This window comes from Leucopleurus acutus (genome assembly GCF_964270905.1).
Source record: "Leucopleurus acutus genome assembly, chromosome: 19".
Lineage (NCBI taxonomy): Eukaryota > Metazoa > Chordata > Mammalia > Artiodactyla > Delphinidae > Leucopleurus > Leucopleurus acutus.
Window position 1 is genome coordinate 43,738,863 of NC_139161.1, and position 24,575 is coordinate 43,763,437.

General features: G+C 37.2%; 1 protein-coding gene across 5 annotated transcripts in view; it reads right to left on the bottom strand.

Annotated features, from left to right (window-relative positions):
• Positions 1-369: 369 nt before the first annotated feature.
• The window catches only part of NF1 (neurofibromin 1), a 247,084-nt gene continuing 222,878 nt past the window's right edge, over positions 370-24,575 (bottom strand). For 3 of the 5 annotated variants that reach the window (XM_082860520.1, XM_082860521.1, XM_082860519.1), the window contains 9 exons: positions 24,086-24,221; positions 22,761-22,918; positions 19,387-19,509; positions 18,847-18,977; positions 18,589-18,689; positions 17,169-17,311; positions 16,772-16,818; positions 15,319-15,535; positions 370-4,017 (listed from right to left, as the gene is read on the bottom strand). In XM_082860520.1, coding sequence (XP_082716646.1) covers positions 3,875-4,017; positions 15,319-15,535; positions 16,772-16,818; positions 17,169-17,311; positions 18,589-18,689; positions 18,847-18,977; positions 19,387-19,509; positions 22,761-22,918; positions 24,086-24,221 — 1,199 coding nt within the window. In that variant the 3' untranslated portion in view covers positions 370-3,874. The remainder of the gene's footprint in view (positions 4,018-15,318; positions 15,536-16,771; positions 16,819-17,168; positions 17,312-18,588; positions 18,690-18,846; positions 18,978-19,386; positions 19,510-22,760; positions 22,919-24,085; positions 24,222-24,575) is intronic. The other 2 variants (XM_082860522.1, XM_082860523.1) reach the window with 2 other exon arrangements.

Genomic DNA, 24,575 nt, shown 5'->3' on the forward strand with positions numbered 1-24,575 from the left:
ATGTAAAATTTATATTAAATAAATGTGTGTGCTTTTCTCCTATTAATTTATCAGTTTAATTTTCAGACTCAGCCAGAGACCCTAGGAGGCTCAAGGGAAACTTTTTTCTCCCCTACACATTTCACCAAAATTATTTTACCTTTCGTTTAGAGAGGTTCTGGAAATAGAAAGGTCCTTCCCATGGAGCGGGGGTGGTGATGGTGGTTTGAGGAGAACCTAAGACATCCTTAAAAGAAAGGAAATGGCCTTAATGTTTCAAAAGATCAGGGAGGAGTGCGGGGAAGTGAGAAAACAGAGCTGATGCATGTGAAGAAATTAAATAACTCCCCACATCTTAGAGCAGATTGAATTTACATTTTACTTAAAAAAAAGGGGAGGAGTACATACACAGGGAGGAAAATGGGACGGGAACAACAATGATCTGAAATGGATTTCTACAGTTTTCCCCTACAATGGTAGATTTTGTCTGTTGGGCAGTATTTCTCCTGCTGGCGTACAACTGCTTACAATTAACGAGGTTGTAGACAAGGGAACTGCCAAAGTTTGGGCCTGAATGGAAAAGAGAGGAAGTTATCATATACAATGTAAGTTTACAATACACAGCATTTTCTTTAAATGATGTAACGCAGTCGCAGGAAGAAGTTAACAGTACTAACACGAGAATAATCAAATTTTTGTTTGTTATCCATGTACAGCAACTAACTGCTTTACAAAAAAGCAAAATAATACAATATATCATCACAGGTATTTACAGTGTAGTAAATATACTTTTCTGTCAAATTTTACACAAACTATTTACAGGTGAATATACTGCATTAAAAAAAACTGTGTGGCTGACACTAAGAGTGAATTTTTGCATAAGTCCATTGCATAACATTGAATAAGACATGCCTCATTATGCCTGGGTTGGGGGTGGGATGTAAAAACAAAACCAAAAAAACCAGAAAAGCCAAAACAAAACTGAAAACCCCTAAAACCCACTGAGCAGGGAGGGTTGCCGGCTTACAGTCTGTCTCCCCCAGGACATCCGTTCATGGGGGTGGCAGCTGGCTGTTCTCTGTGGTGTCCTCAGCCCTGGCCCAGGACCTGCACAGAGCCGGCACCCAGTAACGGACAGGTGCTGAGTGGATGCAGGACAGAGCACTTGCCACTTCCCCCAAAGCTAGTGAACTGGGTCTCGGTGCTGGCAAACAAGGGCACACCCCTGGGACAGGGCAGTGAAAAAACAGGGAGATCATGCATGCCAGAAAACATGGTGAGTTAATGTTTTCCTTTTTAAAAAGTCAGGGGAAACACCCACAAACCCCAAACAAATTACTTTATAGAACTTACATCCAATTATGCAAAATAGGCAACCTACTATGAACTTCAGAATTTCTTGTGCAGGTTATAAGTATGAGGCCTAAAAAACAGTTTCATTTCTCAGAGGAAGCATACTGGTGAGAGATTTATCTCATGTGCATTTCAGTTTCTTGGAAAGCTGGATTTTCCTCAAAAGGCAGAAGTTCTTCAAACAAGGTAAATCTTAATAAGTTTTCAAATCCCCAGGATATACTGGTAAAAAGCATTTTTGCAATTCAAAGAAGGCTCAATTTTGATTTGTGCAATGCAGATCATTAATTTCATGAGGTACTTCAAGTGAATTCATCCATTCATTACACTAGAGGGAAATAACGAATAAATTTAAGACATAGCATACCTTGGAAAACTTGTTTATGGAAAGATCAATATTTTTAACGGTAAACCTTTGGAAGTTCCTCTATTTTGATAGGAGAAGGAAAATAGCATAACACTACCCACTGTCATTGCACCAAACCAACAACAAAGAGGGAAAAACATGGAACCAAAATGATTAAAGGCTCACAACTGCCTTTTATTCCAGGAGGCAGGAAGTTGTGATGCCCATCCCAGAAGCTCTGGGGTGTGGGGGAACGTGGACCTTACCAGCAGCTTGGCATCCTTGGCACCGGGCTGTTAATGATCTGTTTCTAAACTCAGCTCTAGTCTTAATTCCTTATCGTCTCAGTTTCTCTGTTATTATAAACATTCTATTCTAATGAAGCGTCTACAATAGTTAAAAACAAAAGTTTAGTTAATTGCACCTGTCTTCAATATTTTCCAACAATTCAGTGTCAAAATAACTATGAACACTAAAGTTTTTTTCATTTTGGCTAACGGTTCTTACTTTTCCCAGGACTGTAAACAAATTAAAAAAATTAAATTCTTGTTATTTCTGAATATCAAAAGCAATTTTATTTACATTAACATATTACATTGTTACTGTGTGGATAAATGTGAAATGTGTTATATTATTAAAATCAGAACATTTAAATGTACCATTGATTTAGCTGTGGAATTTAATTTACTGAAATCCACTCATGAAATAGCACTTCAGGAAACTCCCCCTCCCCTAGGTTTCTTCTTCTCTCCCAAAGCCATTACACCTTAACATATAAAGGGAACCCAGGAATAGGGGGATAATATCTTCTTGTAATAAATATGGTTTAGTCCTAAATTGGAACATCCAGATACTAATATATTCACTGAAGTCAAATTATTTTGCACACTGCAGGTACCACAAAGAAATTGGATCTGCATTACTACGGAAATTCCAATGCCATGATAATCCATACCATTCAGTATAGCAGCAACTCTTAAGGTCCCCTATCGTCATAATAATGCAGGTTGACCAGTCTTTTCACAGTGATTAAATGCAATTCTATCATATAGAACCCAAATGTTTTTGCTAGAGATTCCTGACTTTTTTGGAGGGGAGAGGAAAGATTACAAGACATTTAAAATACATCTCATCAAAAAATTTTTGATAATATACACCACACTCTATGTTTCTGGGAAAATTATTAAACAAGATAAAAGCATCGTCTACTCTAATAGTCACGTACCATTCCATTTTGTTTGGAGCTAATGCAACCATCTACGGAAATTACCTCCTAGGAACAATTTGCAACACTCTGTTCACTGATTACCCTGCTCGGAATTATTTAGGAAAGAAGAAGAGGAGGGGAAAAATGTATAATTACTATACTTAGTATAGTTTTGGCTTACAAAAACAAAAAACGACTTTTAGCATATTTAAAGATTAAAAGATAATCAACTGGAAAAAAATATAAACTAGTTTGGATGACTGAGTTTGGATAAGGCCTCAGAACTCATCTCTTTAATTCGGTAATGTTAAGATACATGTGGTTATGCTTATTTTCCTGTAATTATTGCTAATACTCAAGTGTTAGTATTTCTTAAGAATCCACTACAAAATACTAAATCCCTCCTCCCCCACCCCCCAAAGTACCTCGCCTGTGGCTTTATGGTATGAAGTCACTGAGGCTTGACCTCTATGGTTCTTCAGTTTTGTAAGGTAAAAAAAAGTCCACAGCTAAAAGTCAGATTAAACATACTGGGGTTATATTATTATTTCTCCCATTAACTTCTATCTTGAAAAGTGTGTAAATAAGACTAACACTTTACTTTGTATGTTGAAGAAGGAGAAAACATAGAAGGCAGAGCTCTGTGCAAATGGCTTTCATAGCTGGCCAGTAGTAGCAGTATTCAAGAAATCATCCTCTCTCACAATTGGGATGTTCTCAGTTCAAGTGTCCTGACCTCCCACTTTCTTTGCAGTGGTTCTGAACACTTGCTTAAACCAGACAAACCAAAAGTAGAAGAAAAAAAAGTTAAAGAAAAAAGCAGCATTAAATTTAGGCAACGCTTCCAAGAGTTGATCATCTGGCAACATGGCAGACTGGATGGGCTCATTATAAAACATGAAGTGCAGCATCACAGCACGGTGGTGAGGGGTCACTAGTGAAGAGCCCGTATAAGTTAAGTCTGTTTGAAAACGGAAAGAAAGAAAGCTTCACACGATCTTCTTAATGCTATTACGTTTGAAACTGCCAGCGCTTCTTTGCTTCTGCACCTGGCTTGCGGATCCATGACGAGTTCGCCCACTGTTACAGTGCCCAGTGGTAGGGGAGAGTTCAACATTCTCCTTGTCGATTCCTGGAGAGAAACAGAGCAGCCAGTTACCCCCTCTCCTGTGGTGTTGAGCTCCAGGACTGAATCTCACGATTTGTATACGAGATACAAGCTGGTGTATTGTTTTTGCATTTATTTTAATAGTCAGTTGCTAGAGTGTTTACAAAGATCTTGTCACACAGAAAACCTCACACTTTGTTAAGCAAAATTTGCTATCATGGCAGAAAAATAGCATAAGGAAAAAAAAAAAACCAGAGAAGTTGCAAGGAAAAGCTAGAGGCAGGCAGGATTGAGCTGAATGAAAGGCTAGCAGCCACCAAAGACTAGAACGCCTTCCTCCAAATCAAAACAGAAGCTTCCAGCAGAGGTCAGCTTCTAGCCACGTAGCCTTACTGGTGTTCTATACACAGAATATATTCTGTAGTTGCAGAAGGTACAGAAATTCATCATTTCAAAGAAAGGCAGATGCTTTTTATTTTTTAAATCATAGTGCCTACCCCAAAGGAACTCAAATATTTACTGAGAAAATAATATATCAAAAAGGTCATACTGTAGAATTTTTGCTTTGATCTTCTTTTCAACTCTGGCAAGTCATTTTTTGTTCTGTACCGTAAACAGATGCCATTTATTTCTCTCATGGAGGAGATTAAACCTCCCCAAACTGGGCCCTACAATGTATTTTTATAAATCATCTAATTAGTAACTTCATAAAAGTAACTAGAAGCAAAAACAAGGTATTTTTTACTCATCAGATTAATAAAGATTACAAATTCGACAGGTAACAGAATAGTGGTTACCTCTGGGGAAGAAGTGACTGGAAGGGGGCATGAGGATGGTTTCTTGGGGTGCTGGCGATGTTGTTTCTTGATCTGGATTTTTAAGTATGTTTACTTCTTAAAAGTTCATTAGGTTGTAAGTTTATAATCTGTGTGCTTTTCTGCCATACTTGAATAAAATTTACTAAAATAATTAGACCGATTATACCCACCTTTGACATAACTACTGGTAGGAAAGCAAAAAGTATTTCAGCAATTTGTATCAAAATGTAAAGTACTGATTGATATTTACTGATACAGAAAAATGACCATAATTTTGGATTAGGGGGAAAAAATCCACATACAGGGGAAAATAAACAAATAAACAAACAAAAAGGCTGGGAAAACATTTGCCACAAAATGTTATCTCTGGATGGTGTGATTTCAGGTAATTTTTACTTTATTCTTTTTTTTTTTGGCTGGGCCACACGGCTTGCAGAACCTTAGTTCCTTGAACCCATGCCCCTTGCAACGGAAGCGTGGAGTCCTAACCACTGGACCACCAGGGAATTCCCTGCTTTATTCTTATCTGTACCATCTGAATTTTAAAATAAATAGTAAATTTGACAATGGAAAAACTTCTATTTTTGGACAAAAAATAGTACGTCAAGTCAAAAAGTATTTACGTTACTGAACATGTACATAGACCCACACATCTATTTGTCTGTTGGTTCTTGAACAGGAAATGGATCTGTGATGACCTCCTTCTAGGAGCCACACATCTTTGTTTGGATTCAGCCTTGAATTCAACTCAGAGTATGAGGCATCTACAGGCACATGGTCTGATTTACACAGGCTCCACAGAGGTTTGCTGTCTTGAGCTTATCAAAGGAACACTGGCATATGACAAAGTGCACTGGGCTGGGAGTGTGAGTGCATCATTAAAAATGTCAGCAACACCTCTCCAGGAGGCAAGCATAGTGAACCCACTCTTGAATCTGTTCCAATCTAATCCTACGGGTAGAAAGATAATCGGAAGAAAGTACACTGTGATGTTCAAAGAACTTTTCTCTGGGTAGCAGAATTCTGGATTTTTATTCTCTTCTGCATATTTATTTGCATCTTCTCCAGAGCTATTTAGAAAAGAAATAACAAAATTGAAAGGAGACTGCTCATCATCCCTTGAATGCGCCTTGAACTCTGTAATGTGTATTTGTGTAGCTCTTTCAATTGCTTTACCAATCTCTACAAGATAAAATGCAACCCGTATTTTTTCTCTTTTTTTTTTTTTTTTTTTTTTGCTGTACGCGGGCCTCTCACTGCCGAGGCCTCTCCTGTTGCGGAGCACAGGCTCCGGACGCGCAGGCCCAGCGGCCATGGCTCATGGGCCCAGCTGCTCCGCGGCATGTGGGATCTTCCTGGACCGGGGCACGAATCCGTGTCCCCTGCATCGGCAGGTGGACTCTCAACCAGTGTGCCACCAGGGAAGCCCCTTCTGCCTGTTCTTATATGGCATTTATATTTTGCCTATATTATCACAACTTGTGTATATGTCATATTTTCTCTACTAGAATAAAAGCAACTAGAAGGGCAAAGATCGTTTATCATGCATTTTTATCTTCCTATAAGATCTAGTTGACGTCTTTTTCAACAAACATTGGTTGAACCGATGTTTCCATTTTTAAATGTGATGGCTGCAATTCAGAGCCAAAAAGCATGCAACCCCTGATCTCCAGTGGGCTGGCGCCATATTTTTATTGGAAAAGACAGTTTTTTTTAGCTTCTTCCATCTGAAGTGATCATGAACTTGTCTGAGTATTTGACTTTCCATTTCCTCAAATTTGCATGTGGCCTAAAAGTTCAAGTCCAATAGTTCCTTATCTAAGTTTATTTCCTTAATAGGAAATAAGATTCGGGCAAAACTAGAACTTTAAAGATAAGGGTTTGAAACAACCAGGGGACGGTCATCAGGAGGGACACAGTGCTGATGACCACTGGAGGGCCAGTGGCCCTCTGCCAGCAATCTGCCACTCCGGGGCTCTTTCTCGTGTGACCACCTTTGGTGCAGCCTTGCCACTGCTGGACTACGGCTCATTCTGGGGGTGGGGGGGCAGAGCAGTCATCACACTGCAAGGTGGCAAAGCTACTATTTGAGGACAAGGGCCTGTTCAGTTTAATTCTTAAGAATTAAAATTATATAAATTATAATCAGAGTAAGTCACTAGGGTGAAGGTTTTTCTTCAAAGACATTACTAAGAATATTCCATTTCCTGTTTTGTTAAGCAAGTAACCGGGACTGTCACTGATAACCCAAAGCTTCAATGCTATGTGAGAGGCTGATGTCCCACTTTTACTCAATTTTCATCTCAATTCATTACCTGTTTTTGTGTATATGTTTTCTTCCTACTTAGTGACCCAACCCTACAAGTCACACACAGGTAAATGTGGCAAGATGGTGATTCCTAAGTTCAATTTCACAGCAAAGGTGTTTTATTTAAGGATCTAAGGAGAAGCTGACATAAAAATCTTGGAGGTTTTTTAAAAAAGCATTATATTTATACCAAGAAATAGCACCTTGAAAAAAGCCAGGTTAGTATGAAACAGAATGATACCCGTATCCTGGTTTCTAAGCATAATTCTCACTTTTGAGAATGTTGGCAGCATTCTTCTTTTTAACCCTCTGAAAATAAATCTAGAAACCTTTCTAGAATGTAGTGAAGGGTTTGGTCTCAACATTCTATAGGAAAAACTCTCAGATTATCAGCCTGACTGCCCAATTGGAGACAGCTCCATCTTGCTTTGGTGCATATACTGTATTTTAAATTGGTGAGCAGACCTTGGTGCCGCACTCCTGCTCATCAAGGCCACTTGGAGGCTTTGCATCCTGGTCTCTCTTATGCCCCTAAGCACTGGCTTTCCCTTCTGACTCTCAGTGGGCACAAAAGCAGAAATCCATGAGGTGACAGAAATCCAAAGGCCACCACCCAAGTGAAATAAAGGTAAAAACCTCTGTGGTCCTGACTTGCTAGTTTAAATTCCTTTAGATATGCTGTGGTTAAGCATGCAGCCAGTTACAAACAACATGCAGGGCAGGAGAAGCTGAAGATTCTCTACAGCAGTGTATGAATAAGCACTGTGCTTCAGTGAACTGTGGTAGTTCCAGATAAAGATAAAATCCTAAATAAAAGGTGTTATTGGCCAAAATTCAGTGAATTAAGAGGGAAAAAATTATTAGATTACACTATCGTTAAATAACATATATAAATAACTTACATATCTATTATACGTCTATCTCCTCTGCTCAAACATGAGTTCCTTGAAGGCAGGTATCAGGGTTTATTTTGACAACTAGGGATATAGTTCCAGGCTGACAAATAATTTTTCAAAAGTCACCTATTTTTTTTAAACACCAAAATGATTTCTCAAACTAGAACCTAATATTTTCATGAAATAATAAAAGGATCGAATCCCTTTTAGCTCTTGAGAAGCTGAGGAAAAATGGGTTAGGTGATTTGTGAGAAGTTATTCAACAAAAATGAAAGACATAATAATCCAAACCTCCCACCACCTGCACAAGGCGACAGTAAGTTCCCTGAATCTGCATTGCTTAGTTTATCACATATATCATATGGCAAACCTGTCAGAAAACTCATTGCATCTATGAAAAGGCAAATCTGTCAGAAGGCTCATTTGTTACACATACAGTGAGGCACATCAGAAGACCCAGGTTCCAGTCTGTTTGGATCAGAACTCTTATTTGGTTTCAGTTCTTAATCTGGCAATTAAAAATAACAGTAGACGTGCCTATTTCAAAGGATTGTTAGAAGAATCAGATAGGCTAGGTGAAGACTTTTTGCACACAGATAATTACAGCATAAATTAAGATGTTCCTAATACCTGAAAAAAAAAAAAGACCAAGTGAAGTACTGAAAGGAATTGTAGAACAAACGCAAAGGACTCGAATTTTATACTAGAAATTGTAAAATAAATGCTGCTAATGTAAATAAGCAAGAAATATGTCTTCTTAGAAGAAAAGATAACTATAGCTTGTTCTTATGCTATAGTAATACATTGATGGGAATGTGTTAAATATATATTTAGAAAATTCATATTTTGAGTTAGATATACAAAAGAGTAACTATAAGAATTTAAAAAATATTTGTAATGGTCTTTCATCAATTGCTAACACCTCTTTTTCTATACAGGTCTAATCTTTCTGTATACTAATCACTGAAAAGTAAAGAAAGAAAAGGCACCTTTTATAAATTAGACATAAGTGTATCACATTTTTTTCTCCTTAGTCCTTTGAGCTAACTAAGGACCACATTCCTTTCTTTTTTTTTTTTTTGCGGTACGCAGGCCTCCCACTGCTGTGGCCTCTCCTGTTGCGGAGCACAGGCTCCGGACGCGCAGGCTCAGCGGCCATGGCTCATGGGCCCAGTCGCTCCGTGGCATGTGGGATCTTCCCGGACCGGGGCACGAACCCGTGTCCCCGGCATCGGCAGGCAGACTCTCAACCACTGCACCACCAGGGAAACCCCATATTCCTTTCTTTTTAACACGGGTGACAGAGTGGACAGCCAGCTTTAATTTCTACGGAAATGCTGGGGTTGGCTTTGTATCTATATTTGGGGAAAATAACTACTTCCTAAGCTAAAAACTCTTCCCCAAACCACATACCCTCCTTTCTCTATTAACTCTCCCTGGAGTTTCTTGTTAACCTGCCTGTGTTAGTCCAGGGCTGCGACTGCATCTTCAGTGTTCAGGGGGAGCATGAACAGCTCTTTCATCAAGACAAGTCTCAGCCCTGTGGCACCGTAAGCATCCAGACCTTACAGTAATGGCCTTACAGATTCTTTAGGTGCCTGAACCAGACTCTGCTTACAGGGATTGGTGAATGAAGTCTCATGCCATGTGCCCAGGATGAGCGCAGGGTAAGCAGTATTTCGTGCAAAGATGACAAAAGTAAAGAGTACCTTGATGAGGCAACAGCTGCATGAAAACTGCTGATTTAGAGCAAGGCAGAGAAGCTTCACAGACACAGAATGGAAGAAAAAACAAAAGTGAGTGATATCTGTAAGGTTTTTAGAGGGTGAAATATGATTAGATACTGGATAATTATTACCTTCCTTGGTTTTCAGGAGGATTCTTGTTTTAATTACTGAACTCTGACCATTAATTTCCCAAACGTTACAATCTCTGAATAAATGGCCAAACTTACAATTTTACAGATAGATGTGTTTTTACCACCTTTATTAGAAGTAAGAATTTTAGTGTAAATCAAGAATTACAATAAAAAATGAAATGGAAAATTAGCAGAAATTACACCAAGCAATTGCTCAGTTTAAAATTATTTTTTTCCCTTAAATACGGGGTAATAACAAAGAAAAAAGAAGAAAAACTAAATCAAGAATATACCAAATAAAGGTCTGGGATACGGTAAGCAGTTCCCTAAAACATTAAAATTGTTTTGGAGATTTTATGTAGTCTCAAAATAGAGGCCTCTAAGTTTCTTCTAAGAGGGAGACATTTTAAACCTGGTAAACACAGCAGAAGTGTGACTAAGTCTACCCTTTGGAGAAATGGTTTTGATAAACTAACCTTTTCTGCACACAGCTGTCAGCACTACTGGGCTAGCTGATCCACCCGGCTTCCTGGGAGGGAGGTCTGCATTACAGAAGCAAAGTGACTGAATAACTGACAGGCCTGGACATAGCCCCAAAATAAAGTGAAAGAAGTGAATTTAAAATAAAGTTCAACTAAATAGGTCTTTGCTCCACACTCTGATACTCTAATCCATACTCTAATACTAACAGTAAAATAAGGTGATCAAAGAAAAAAATTAAAGTTTTTTTTTTCCAAGTGAAAAAACATTTAAAATAGATCACAGGCTTATTTTTGTTAAAAAATTATAAAATATGTGACCTCACATATTTTTGAGGTCAAAGATATATTATAAAACTTTTGCCGTAATTATTACCTGATTTTTCCGAACAGATGTCCCTTTGAATGATCAGAATAGTTTACAGTATAAGGTACAACATAAGTACAAAAGAGATCACGAAAGAGGGCAAAATAGTTATTTGTGTATACTTTGCCACTCTTACTGTTCTGAAATCTATTTGAGGGCAGGTCTCATGTCCTAGTAGCCCCCACCACTCCCTTGGGTCTAACAGAGTCCCTTGCATGTAGTAAACAATGAATATCTGGGATAATTCAAGATAAAATCTGGATTTCGGGTTATTTTCTTCAGAGCATTGTAGTATTAATCTCGTACCTAAAAATCAAAGAACTTGTGTACACAAAGAATTTGTTAAACAACATGGCTCAGAAGGAAATAACAACTTTAGCTGAAACCGAATACTGAGATCCACAGGCAAAAACTGTCAAGCCTCTGGGGACCAGGGTCTCTCTCATCTTTAAATGTTCCAGAGTACCTAGTGTATACCTACAAAATAGGTGTCTGAATGTTTGCTGAATTAAATTACAGTGTGAAAAATATTAGGAGGTCTCGGTAGAGTATAAATTAAATTTTAATACATTGGAAATGAACCTATTTAATTTCTTTCTAATCAGTACTAAAATCCATATAATTCCATCTGGATTTTTATTTCTAGTATACTTGCTCCTTAATATCTAAAGAGGATACAGGAAGACTATTTGGAATGCATTCTTGAAATGGTTATAAAGCACTCACAATATGGCTTTTAAAAAGGCTTCTTTGCTCATCCTGTAAGAGAGCCATTTATGGCTTAGCCTTAAGCACGAGAAAGTCCCATATATAACATTTTTAGTAGATAGGTTTTATTTTCTAGTTCTAATCCTGGTTCTTCAATTCATGTCCAGCTCAGCTACACTGGACCTAAGAATGGATCGCAATATCAAATTTGAAATATTCTTATCTATCAGAGAGTAAATATTATGGATTCTCTTCAAGATTCTCATAGTGGCATGTGGGAAAATCTGAAGAGACAAAGTTTTATGTCCATTTGGCTTAAAGGACCACAGTTAACACAATTTCATATGCACTGAACTCTGAGTACAGTCCACTGGCTCCACTGATACCAAGTCAATTTCTACTAGGAGTGGGGTCAGAAGACAGTCATTTATGTAATTTTATATACGGAGTTATAAAACAATCCTTCTTGTGCTAAGGGGACAGACAAGTGGGCTATGATCATCTGTCAAGAATGGATTTTCAGAGACAACTGCTTTATGTAAATGACCGCTACTTCCTCAAAAGCTGGTGACTGATGAATTATCACCAAAATTTTTACCTAAGTAAGGTTTAGTGTTTCATGGGGGAGGGCGAGGGGGTTCATGAATTTCTTGTCTAGCTAATTTGACAGTAGAGAATATTGGAGACCAAAAGAAGATACAGCTTCGTGGCAGATCCTGCTAAGCACCAAAGATCTAGAAAGCAAAGTCTTGCACTGACAGAGAAAGTTTGAAGCAAAGGCTTGAGCTGTGTGCAGATCAGCAACTTTTGCTTTTTGACATAAAGAAACAGAGCTTTCACCTGTTTAAAATTCAGTAGACTAGCGCAGGCTGATGTTGGGTAATTTGATGGCAAGCCACACTTATGCTCCATTTCAGGGAGTGACACAGGGCTTCTTTAAATACTTCTGCTTAAGACTTGGCTGACGGAAGTGGAGACAGGGAAATATTCTGGTTTCTATACAACCAAATAGCGAAGCCGAAATGCTGGAGTGAGTTATGAATCTGGATTAGATTCATCACTTCTTTTAGCCCTTTGATATCAGCAAACTCAGATCCACAAAGAATTGAGGAGATAGGGATGTAAGATTACAAGGAGCTAAAGATATAAAACAGCATACCTAGTTACAAAGTATTAACTCTTGTAAGAGGTATTCCCTAAGAGCGAATGACAAAAACACAATAATTAGGTAAATAAATAAATCGGGATCCTTTCATGGAGATGAGCCCACAGTTTAGAGATACAAATGGGTTTCATCGAAGAGTAAAGTTACTAATGAAAAGATAAACTCTTTTTCTAGTAACATGTAGTAAAATAATCTGGTGAACCAAAGGACATACAATTTAGAGACAGAAAAACACCGTTATTCTATTTAATTAATTGTATTCTTTTAAAGCTTCAGTTTCTTTTGAGAATAGTCAGAGGTTTCCAGGGTGTTATAATCTATTCAAGCAGCCATCTTTGGAGAACTACTGGAGGTGACACAGTAGGTTTAAAACTGTAACCAAAACCACATATGCTATTCTTTGATTTCTCTAAACAATTCTAAATAAGAGGTTACAGAGTAGGACTACTTTTCTAAGCAAATGATATGGCTAATGTCCAATCAACACAGGACATGGACAGTTAATCAACTAGCAGAAGAACTTGTACTAGTACCTTTATTCTTAATCTGATTATTTTATTGTCTCTATCAGTGGGCAAAGATGGGCAGAAATACCCCTGACAATTAGTTTGGGTTAAAAAAAAAAGTCAATGTAAAAACAACTAAACATTTTGACAGCTTTAACATCACTTTAGTAGCCCAAGAGGCAAAAGACTGGTCAAAATGAACCAAACTTTAAAAACAAGAGGATCAATATAGACAGTCTACGAATTTTCTAATTGTGATTAACTTCAGTGGTTGACTAACCCAGACGATAAGAGAGCTCTACAGAAGAAAAGGAGCAGTGGACTCAAGGTAAGGCAGATGGAAGTAATGAGACAGAAATAAATAAATGAAACAAAAAGGGGAAGGGAAGGAAGAAAGATGACAGATACGGAAGGCAGTGAATGTGGTAGAAAGAGCACTGGCCCTGGTTCTGGGTAAGAACTGTGTGATAAAGCAATTCACTTAGCTCTTCTAAACTCAGTCTCCCCTTCACACACAACATTGTGAGCCTAGAACTAAATTACCTCTATAGAACCCCCTAGCTCCAAAATGCTAAGATTTTATGGCGGGAGGCAGGGGGTAGTGGTGATGAGGGAAAGAATTCAGTGGCTGCAGTATCTAGAAGAAAGTAAACTTAAAGGCTTGCCCTGGCTTTAACAGTTGAAATGCTGATAATGGGGCAAGATCATAGGCACACTCTAGTGCATAAGAATCACCTGGGTGTTTATTAAACACAGATTGCCGGCTGGGCCCCACTCTTGGAGTCTCTTGTGCAGGAGGTCTGGGGTGGGATTCTAGCGTTTGCATTTCTAATAAGCTCCTAAATGATGCTGAGGCTGCTGGTCTGGGACCACACTTGGAGAAACACTGTTCAAGGGAACAGGTGACAGAGGCCAAATAAACACAGTTATATGGGGAAAAAAAGTTGGCCAGATTTCTCTTATTTCTTGGGAGGGGAGAAAACCTGACTAGGTGCAGTAAGGTGATTGATAAGTAAATGCTGGATCAAACAATTTGTTTCCTCTGCTGACGAAGGCTTTGTTGTTGACCAAAGCTTAATAGATGAATATAGTTATTTAATACAATGGTTTATAATATGAATTGGGTATTAGATTTGCCAAGTTCTTCAGAACCTTCAAAACTATATATGTTTAAACATTCATGCAAAACTGAGATTATAAACTGGGAATTCTACTTATGGATCTTGAACGTCACAAAATAGCTATAATACATCATTTGGCTTTTTAAAAGAAAATCCATGCTAACACTTAACTACGTCTAATATTGATAACTTTTCCTTATAGCATGAGGTGTTTCATAAGTAAACTTTTCAGATAATGAAACTTTAAACACAAAACCTTTTTAATTTTAACCACTTTAGAAAGATATCTTTCTGAAAAGAATACATGACCACAACGGAAGCTTCCTTCATTACCCACTGCCATCATAAATACACAATGGCGTCAGTTCTGTAATGAATTGAATACACCTCCAGGGTTTGACCAGACTCATAAGAAATCATCCGCTTTGTCACTGAATAAGCCCAGAGTTCTGTACGTTTGCCATTTCTGCCATCTTGTTTATCTCAGCCCCACCCGAGCTATTAGCTGTTAATTCTCAGTTTATCTGCCTCTTAGTTGCATGTTGAATGGGCATACTTTCCCCACTTGGACCTAAGAGTGACTCCAGAGTCAGGAATATGCTTATGGGCTTTAAGATGTTATTTTTTTGAGCTGGCATTTTTGTCTGGTTGTTTATTTACTCCTAGATTTTCAGGTTGTTGCTGGCAGCAGGGAAAAGGGGCACTACTATATTTTGTATATTTTTGGGATCCAGTATGCTGTATCAGAGACACAGAAACACTAGGGCATGGTTAGTATATCTAGTAAGGGAATTACAATTCTGTTCACTTACAGGGTTATATACCTTAGGTTACTCTTCCTGCCTAAACTCTAAACACTTATCAACCTTGGAACACTATGTGAACACTCTAAACACTTCACTATCTTTGTATAACTGTTTGAAAGTAGACAGCTTTACAGAAACCAAAATTCAAATCAGCTACAAGGTAAAGAAGAAATGTAAGATGAATTTCATGATAAAAAGGAGCAAAATCTGCTATAAACTGATAACAAGGGAATTCCTAATGTTGGTATAGTAATATTATTGCTCAAATTTATATAAAGATTGCATTTACTGACCTGGGGAATGCTGGGAAGTTGCAAGTGAGGTCATGGAATTAGAAAGGTTAAGGTTAGCAGTAATACTAAGCTGGCTCTGCACTGCAGGAGGATAAGGAGATGTGGGTGTCAGGAGGGACTCCTCACTGGTTTCTTCATCAATTCCAGGCAAATACGTGTCAATCAAGGCATCAAGAAACTTAACAATAAGCTCAGCATAGTCTGGGATTTGTGTTTGCTGTAATGGAAAATAGGACATTATTTTAGCTCTGTTCTTTTTTCTTTTCTTGTAAATCCCCCTTGAAGCCAAAAAAGATAAATTCAATTTTTGTTTTGGGCTTAATTTACTATTTTTCTTCCTTTGTACTACAGGTCATTAAAAAAAGGGGGTGGAATAATATGTAGACTACCATGGGACTTACAACTGGGAATTTCATTCAGCTAACACAGCTTCCAGATGAACCTGTGATTACCGAAGGCCATGCACAAAGACTGAATTAATTCTGAGAGAATCCAATCATCAGGAATGATGTCTAGTCTATTTTCCAAAACTGAGAAAATGAGCGGAGCATCATTCCAGCTGCCATTTAGAGATTCAACTAACTAAATACTGTGAAGGGCTCGGAGGGTTACTGGCAATCAAACTACAAAAGTTCCCGCATTAAACTTATTTCTGTGACTTCAGGCCCATGTTTTAAATGACAGCCTTTGCATATCAAGAGGTATGCAGTAATAACTAAACAAAACAAAACTAAGTACTCAATCGTTAAAATTAGAACAAGGTTTATGCAATTCGTATTGATTTAGCACCCCTATCTCTAGAACACTGCACTAGGGGAAGAAAAAGAAGTCCTGCCTTCAAGGAACCTCAATCAATTTGGAGAGAGACCATATACAGAGAGAATAATTAAATACACATTTATGTAGCATTATATCAACTAACGCCAATCAAAGAACAAACTGAATGGAGCAAATGAGGATACATTCAGGGATATATTCAGGGAAGAGTGAATCTAATGCAGCAGGTTGGAAGGAAAAATGTTTTCTTGAGGTCAATTTCTTTTTCATTATGTAATTTTTAAAATTGAGGTTTAATTGACATAAGTTCAGGTCATGAGGTAGATTTTAAACATACGTAATGCTCCTTCCTAATCACAAGATAACTAAATGTGTGCACTAAGATCATCAACTACATGAGGGACCGAGGGCAGAAAGTTTACAGAGGTTTATCATACGTTTCTGAAAAGTCAAGCATAAATTTAGTTGAAATTTTTTTTTTTTTTTGGTAAAAGCTAGTATATAAACATATTAAAGGTGCTGCCTCTTGGAAAGAATCTTGTGGTAGAAAACTTTTAATAAAAATAACATGTGTTTTTCGTGAATCATTCTGGTTTTCAACATATTGTCTTAAAGCAGGCACAGTAATATAAATAAAACTTTCATTTTGTCAATAGAGAAAAAGATATTTTCTTACCTTTGAAAAGGGTCCTGCAAACCGCCATAGGCCATTAAAACCAAAACCTGCAACAAATCAAATGTTACTTATAGCAAGCATGACACTCTTTCAGTCTTAACAGAAATTATATAGTTGATGATATATAAAACCCACACACACAGTGAAAACATTTTTTTTTTTAGAATGAGTGTCAGACTAACACTCACTGAAAATATACCCAGTATAAAACCATATTTTAGTTAAAAAGTTGTCAACCACTTATTGTACTGAACACATAATTAAAAGTCAGAAAATGGCATATTAGAGAGGTGTGAACAAGCCTATTCCTCATAAGGAATTCTTCAGCCAGTGCATCCTTTAATAGCACACATGTTTGAAGTTCATCAATCATCCTCCTCCCGATACGTTTATTTACTTTGCAGGTAAGATGTTTGGTACTGTGGTGGGGATTCTTCATGGTACACCACACTTTGCACAATCCCATGGATTGGATTTAACAAATTTGGATCTTGGCACAATGACAACAGGGTGTTGATCTTAGAGTCCAACAAATTGTGCCTAAAAAAATAAAAGTCAACAGAGGAACATTTTAAAGGAAAATTAAGTGAAAATATATACTGGAAAATATTTTTCCCTATAACAGTATGATAAAAATGAAGGGTGATGAGTGCTTTTCCAATTTTTCTCTAATGAACGTGTGTATCTGCTTTTTTGTTTTGTCTTTTGTGTTTAAGTCGTTAGGAAAACATGGTAAAAGCACCTAACTGGCACTGTCATATAACCGTGCGCAACTATAGACGGTGACTATTTGCTCAAGACAAGGCTGGCTTCTGTCTGCCACTCAGCATGCTTTAGCACCATCTCTTTCTGCTGATTATTGATATGTACCCAGGAGTTAAAACTAAATTTAATATTAATCAGTGTTTAATAAATGCTGAATCAGATCGAATGAGGAAAGCAAAATTAGCTTGGAGGGGGTGGAATATATGATCCAATTCAAACTTCTGAGGAAATTAACTATTTCTAACCCAGCTATACCCCATTAATAAAAATAACCAAGAGCCAAGTATATAAAATTCTGAAATTTATAAATAAGATTAAACAAAAACAAAGAAATAATGATACTACCTAGAAGGCCTAGATTAGGAATAGAGTTTCCCAAGTTTCTTTGGGTTATCTAGATTTGAACACTTTGAGGCTAATATGATTTTAGCCCTTAAGAGAGAATAAAATTCATCTCCCAAATAAGAAGTCAATTTTGTTTTCACTCAGCTGTGGGTTAAAAACAAAAGCCTTACTGAAAAAGAAAACAGAACAGGTATGCTGATTTAAATATAGCAATCTAACAGCTTTCTCCTAAGTGAGGAAATAAACAATGCTCATCACAATGAACAATGTAAGAAAATCACAAGATAAAAAAATGCTTTTCCCACTCTGACAAGTACAGGTTTCTGGTAACTGACTATACTGCTGAACTGAATGAATAAGCATTTTCAGAACTCCAATGGAAAACTGATGAATTCATAAAACTGCTAACAAAAGATCAAGATAAAAAAAATTAATTACATGGGACTGAGTGAACTGATGAGGATGATTATAATTTGTGACTTTCTGTTTGAATTAAAAAAAAAAAAATGTTTTTCCCGATCGACAGGCCAAAACTAGTCCTAGGTCCCATTAAACCCACTGTCTCTAAGCTAAAAATCACTATCACACTACTTCACGTTCCCCTCTCCACAACCAGTGAACACTACTGGGTGATACTTTTCCTAAGCTTTTATAAACATTTGACTTCAAGACAGATACAAAAGTTAAACACAAGTGGAGATACTTACACAACAGGAAAAACTTTGGGGAAAACAACACTAGCTTCTGCTAAGTATTCATAAAGAATTCGTTGATCAAACTCATCTGTGGTGTATTTCACCAGCGTAGCCTGCAAAAAAGTAAACAAAAAACATTTTATTTTGTGGCTGAATTGTTACCTGTTTTGGTGAGAAGCAGAATATGGCCTTCCTTTCATGTTTTTAATATTTAAGGGCCTTCTAAGAGTAGACTGGAAAAAAAACCCCACAAAAAGCAAAAAATATTACCAGAACAGTAAGAAGAAGTGCTTGGATCTTCGGATCAGTAAGTACTTCCTCATCTAAGAGAACATTTGATTCAGACACTGAAACTTTACGTAAATGTGGGTGCTGTTGTGATGAGGAAATCCTTTGAGTTTCTGTGGTAAGATATGGATTAACACAATCAGCTATATTAATCAAATATAACACACTAGATACTATTTCACCTAACAGATTTTAATGTCACTTCTAAAATTCGATAGCTTTTTAATAGACACTTAAAAAATCAACATAAATATCATACAGAATTACTATTCACCTATACAGAAGTTCTGGCTAGCTGTATACAATGTTGTATATCATATGTATGATTACTTTCTATACATGTTTCAGGATATCTGTCATTTTAAGGACTGTATAGCTTGTCTTTGTCTTTTGAAAAAGAGCAAATGTTTCTATATTTTATCCTAATGATACTAAGAAATGTCTGGAAAGCAAATATGGCTTTAATGTACTCTCCCTCCTTACTTTCAATGATCTAGATTAATTATTAACTTTGTTTCTCACCCATTTCATAATCAGTTTCTGCTACTCTCCTCATTTTGGGGGGTGTTGTGATCCCTGATTCCATTTCTTGCCTTTTAGGAGCCTTTGTGTCTGATATCAAGTGATCAAAACTTTTCCTTGTTCCTATAAACAAAAGTTACAGAATATGGAAGTTCATTAACCACAGTGTCTGTGAATAGGAATATACTAAAAAGAAAATGTTTGGGCATAAAGTGTTTAAGTTTTCACTTATGGACCCAAAGAAAGCTCAAACATATCCCTGGGGCAGAGTTCCTCTCCTTTCCTGTTTTTTTCCATCTTCTCAAGGAATTTTGGCCACACAGCTATTCTGTTTCAGGACAGGATGTGCCTTATTGGTCCAAATTAAATTGAGATTACATGCACTACACTGGAGGTAAACCAAACTCCACCAACAAGTACAATATTTGATAATAAATACAGAGATATGTGCTGTTTAGTAGCAAAGATCAACTATGTCTGAACAGCCTTTTTTCAATTTAAGGCATTCTGCTGGTGCCAAGAATGAGTCATTAACCTATGAAGAATTTCTAAAAGTAGACAAAATCAAAGTTTGATTTTACTTCTTCAGGCTTTGAAAAAAGGATGTGCATGCCTCAAAGTACTAAATAATAGATACACTGGGAGATGCTTCAAAAATAGCAAGCAGTAACCGTTTCCCACTTGGCTTTGAGTTTCTCTAATCATGTATTATATCGATGTTAAATACCTTTCTCTTAAAGTAAAAGTATTGAAACTGGATTATTTGGAACTTATATATTTCTGTTCTTTATATTCCAAGAACTTCTCTTATTCTTCTTGGTACAGCTCTAAGAGCAAATCTGGAATACTTCTGACCGTATTATTTTTTAAAAGCCAGAACTGAAGCCACTATAATTATATATGACAATTGAACACTTGAGAAATTTAATGTTCTATTAACCTCAAGTTTTAATACTAATAATTATTCACAATAGTCATAAAAATCAAGGTCAAATAATTTAACAGCCCAAAAGAATCTAGTCCAACCTCTTCATTTCCTGTCCCTGTAAACTGAGGAAGCCATGAGCAGTTACGAGATTAGCCGGAAGTCGCAAGGCTAGGCATCCAGTTAGTGACCAGACGTAAAATATCAAATTTCCTAAAAACCAATTCGTGCTTTCATACTGCATGAGATCAGGACACCACTCCCTACGTTTAGTTTTCTTACTTTTCTCATTCTTCCTTTTTTACTTTACACTCTGCATTCTTCCTGGGAAATCTCCTTCCACTACCATAGCTTCAGTGGTATAATGAACTAATCAATTCTAAATGTGCCACTTGTCCACTTCTCTCTTCCTGAACTCCAGATGTATATTTTCATTTATCTCTTACATATACACGCCAAGAATCCTGAAGGGATCTCAAATATAACATCAACCAACCTAAATTTATCTTGTACTATAAATATATTAGTCGATCTCTGTGAATGGAATCACTATCCAGCCAGTTTTTGAAGCCAGAAATTTCTGACATCCTTCACTGGCTTCTCCCTCCCCACCTGGCCCAAACAGCCAGGCACTAAGTCTCACACCTGACTTCTTTTCTCCATTGTCCCACTGCTCCTGCCTTAGTGCAGGCCTACACCATTTTTTGCTTGGACTGCTGTAACGATCTCTTAAATGATCCCTTTGTGAAAAAACTCTTCCTATTTCTCCATACTATAGCCAAAAACCTTTCCTAAGAATAAAATTTTGTAACGTCTCTCCCCTACTTAAAGATCCCTGCTGGATACGTGATAAGGCTAAATCTCTTAACATGGCACAAAGTCTCCCACAAACTAGTTGCAATTCTTCTCTAGCCTCATTTCGTACCCAAGTGCTTTTCCTGACATTGCTTTATTCATGCTATTTCCCCCCCCCCTCTTGAATACATGCCTTCCTTATCCTGTGCCTACGGGGCAAGCATGTATTAAATTTTCAAGATCTGGTTCAAATGTTACCTCCTCTCTGTAGCTTTTCTTAATTTCCTTACTTTAATGGCACCTGGGGATGCTGTTGCAATCATCTGATTTTAAGTCTTAGCCACCAAACTATGAGCTCCTCCAGGGCAAAGACTATAACTTTTTCGTCTATCACATGGGTTGAATGAATTCAATATTGCATTTTCTCTGAAGTTAGTTTTTCATTTACAACTTCCTTGGCATGAAAACTCAAAATCACAAAACACAAAGTAACCAGGAAACTCCTAGAACATTATTTATGGAAAAGTATAAAGAGAAAGGAACTCAAACAAAAGATAACAGTCCTTGGGACTTCCCTAGTGGTGCAGTGGTTAAGAATCCGCCTGCCAATGCAGGGGACACGGGTTCGAGCCCTGGTCTGGGAAGATCCCACATGCTGCGGAGCAACTAAGCCCGTGTGCCACAACTACTGAGCCCATGTGCTGCAACTACTGAAGCCCGTGCACCTAGAGCCCGTGCTCCGCAACAAGAGAAGCCACCGCAATGAGAAGCCTGTGCACAGCAACGAAGAGTAGCCCCCGCTCACCACAACTAGAGAAAGCCTGTGCACAGCAACAAAGACCCAATGCAGCCAAAAATAAATAAATAAAATAAATAAACAAAAGATAACAGTCCTATGTGACTAGTAATAGTGATTAACATTCATGGTTTCAACTTGTCTCATGGTTTATTGGCAGGTTATTTATTTTATACTTCTTTAGCCAAAGTTGTGTAAGAGCACCTTTGCATTCAATCTGTTGTGAGGTGGGATCAGTGGGCTCTCTCATTATTTACTTCAGTTTTTGAAAAGGGAAAAAGTGTCTCACAGCATTTCAGGTATATTTCTCATGGTCAAATGTTGATATAACTGAGCAATTTTAACTTCCAAGAACCCTATCTTCTCACAGTAATAAAAAAAATACAGTAATCAAAAACTCTTACCTTTTTGTCTTTTTAAAGAAAAGATGGCAAATAGTATTATTATAGCTTCATAGCCTATTGATGTATTCTGTCCTCAGAGGGTAATTTTGGGAAATATATTGTTAAAGGCCCTGCATCTGAATGCTGCAAGACTCTTCCTTTTCTGTGAGTATCTAATGTCTTACTCCCATTTCCCTTCTGCCTGGCCAAGGCAGAATAAAACAAGTAGAGCCACAATATTTAGTCTAAGAATCCCCCCAAAACTGTTTCAAGATCTCATTCTCATTCCTCTATCTTAACTGATATGGCTTAACTGATCTATCAAACTCTCTCATAATTGGCATCAAAAACTTTGCTACATCAAAAACAGATTTTGATAATCTTGAACAGCTTCAAATAATTTTCCAGGAGTGAAAGTATCTGACCATTTTTGAAAAGAATTCTAAAACTTTCTACATAATTTAGATAAACTAACCAAGCAACTTCTTCGTGTTGGCCTGAGAAGGCTGCCCCATGTCCAAACTCATGGATTTCCTGGCTCGGGGACTGGTCTGGCCCGCAGGTGGATAGCTGGCTGCGAGGTACCCTTCAGAACCTTTGGGAGAGGACCATGGCTGATTCTCCTTTAGTGTCCTGAGAGAGTAAAACAATTGAGAAGAATCAATAAACATGATGACAAATACAACCACTGCTGGCCCTTCTAATTGGCTACTATATTTCCCAATGGCAGCGGTCAAGTAATTTTAAAACTGTACTTTAAAGCTCGCTCTTTAGGGTACAAACTCTTAATCTATCCCCAGGAAGTATCCACTTTCTTGCCATGACATCTTATACACAGTAGGTACTCAACAAATGCTCATCTGAACTGTACTGCATTGATTTTTTTAATCAGGGAGAATCAAGTCTAAATAAGCAATTGTATCCCTGGTTTAAAAACCAAGGGGGAACACAGTCAAACTCCCTTTCTCCTTTTCATAACAAAAAAGGGCATATCTCAAAGAAATATAATCATAGGAATGACTGAAGAGTAAGACTACTGAAAGCCAAGTATGCCTGGAAAGCTTTTGCATACATTGTCAACATCTCAGCTGGAAGCTGCTGAGGGCTTTTTATCAAAAAGTGGGATGCTGATAAATTTAATGATGTAAGCACTACAAATACAAGATTATTTTCCCACCTTCAACACTGTACCTAAAACTTAAAGCTATCTTTGTTTAACAGAAAATATAAAAAAACTCCAAATGATGCTATTTTCATGTAATTTCTCTATGTTTTAGTGAAAAATATACCACTCAAAGCAACATACAACAGGATATAATTTGATTATCTTAACATCTAAATCTGTACTACAGAAAACTTTTTAGTAACTTTAGTGTGATATGAGTAAATACAATAAATATGTTGGCATGTGTATCTTTTTACAAATCTGTATAGCTTAGTTTTCTATCATTAAGCATGTAATGTTGCTTATATTTCACATTAGGTTTTCCTAGGCCTTTTCCTAGGAATCTGATACTTTCAAGATCATCTCTTTTCATTATTCAACTGATTTGTGCTTAAAAAGAGGCAAACCAATGTTAACTAATTAGCACAATTAGATTAGAAGAACTTTCCTTCAACTAACACACATAAAATAGTGTACATTTATAAAATGCGTTTTGATTTACACACTCTTCCTAGGTTATCTTTAGAGTCCCTCCTATACTACCTTCTGGATTACTCTGCCTGCTTGCCTCCATTGGCATGGAATACTGAAACCTGATTGTAATTATGTAATTGTGGGAGAAGAAGTCCATTTACCTATAGCTAGGGTCACCGTGATGAATGGGATATGTATCCATAGGAATATTTTCCATTGAAATATCAGTAAGAAGAAGAGACTTTCTATGTTTTAGGCTACAGCGACTTCGAACCTCCTCAGACACTGTAAGTAAAGCTAAAAGGAAAAAGAAGGAAGATTTTAAAATTTAATAAATCACAAGTGTGACTTACATTAGGTTATACTTCTTGCAACCTCCTGAAGAGAATAATAGCTATTAAACATGAGAGTATGAAGTTTAAGGATATAAAACACTTAGGACAGACTTGTTTATGTTAAAGCGTTTACAGTCTGTTTTGGAAGACTGCATGTAAACATGAAACTTACAAAGAGAGTCAAATAGCACCTTATATTAGTCAAGTGCTTTAATAAACACTGGACCTCAACAAACACAAAATGTAGGCAGGGCAGGACTATAAGGTCCATTTCTTAGATAAAGAAAAATACTCTGAAATGTTAACTGATTTGCCC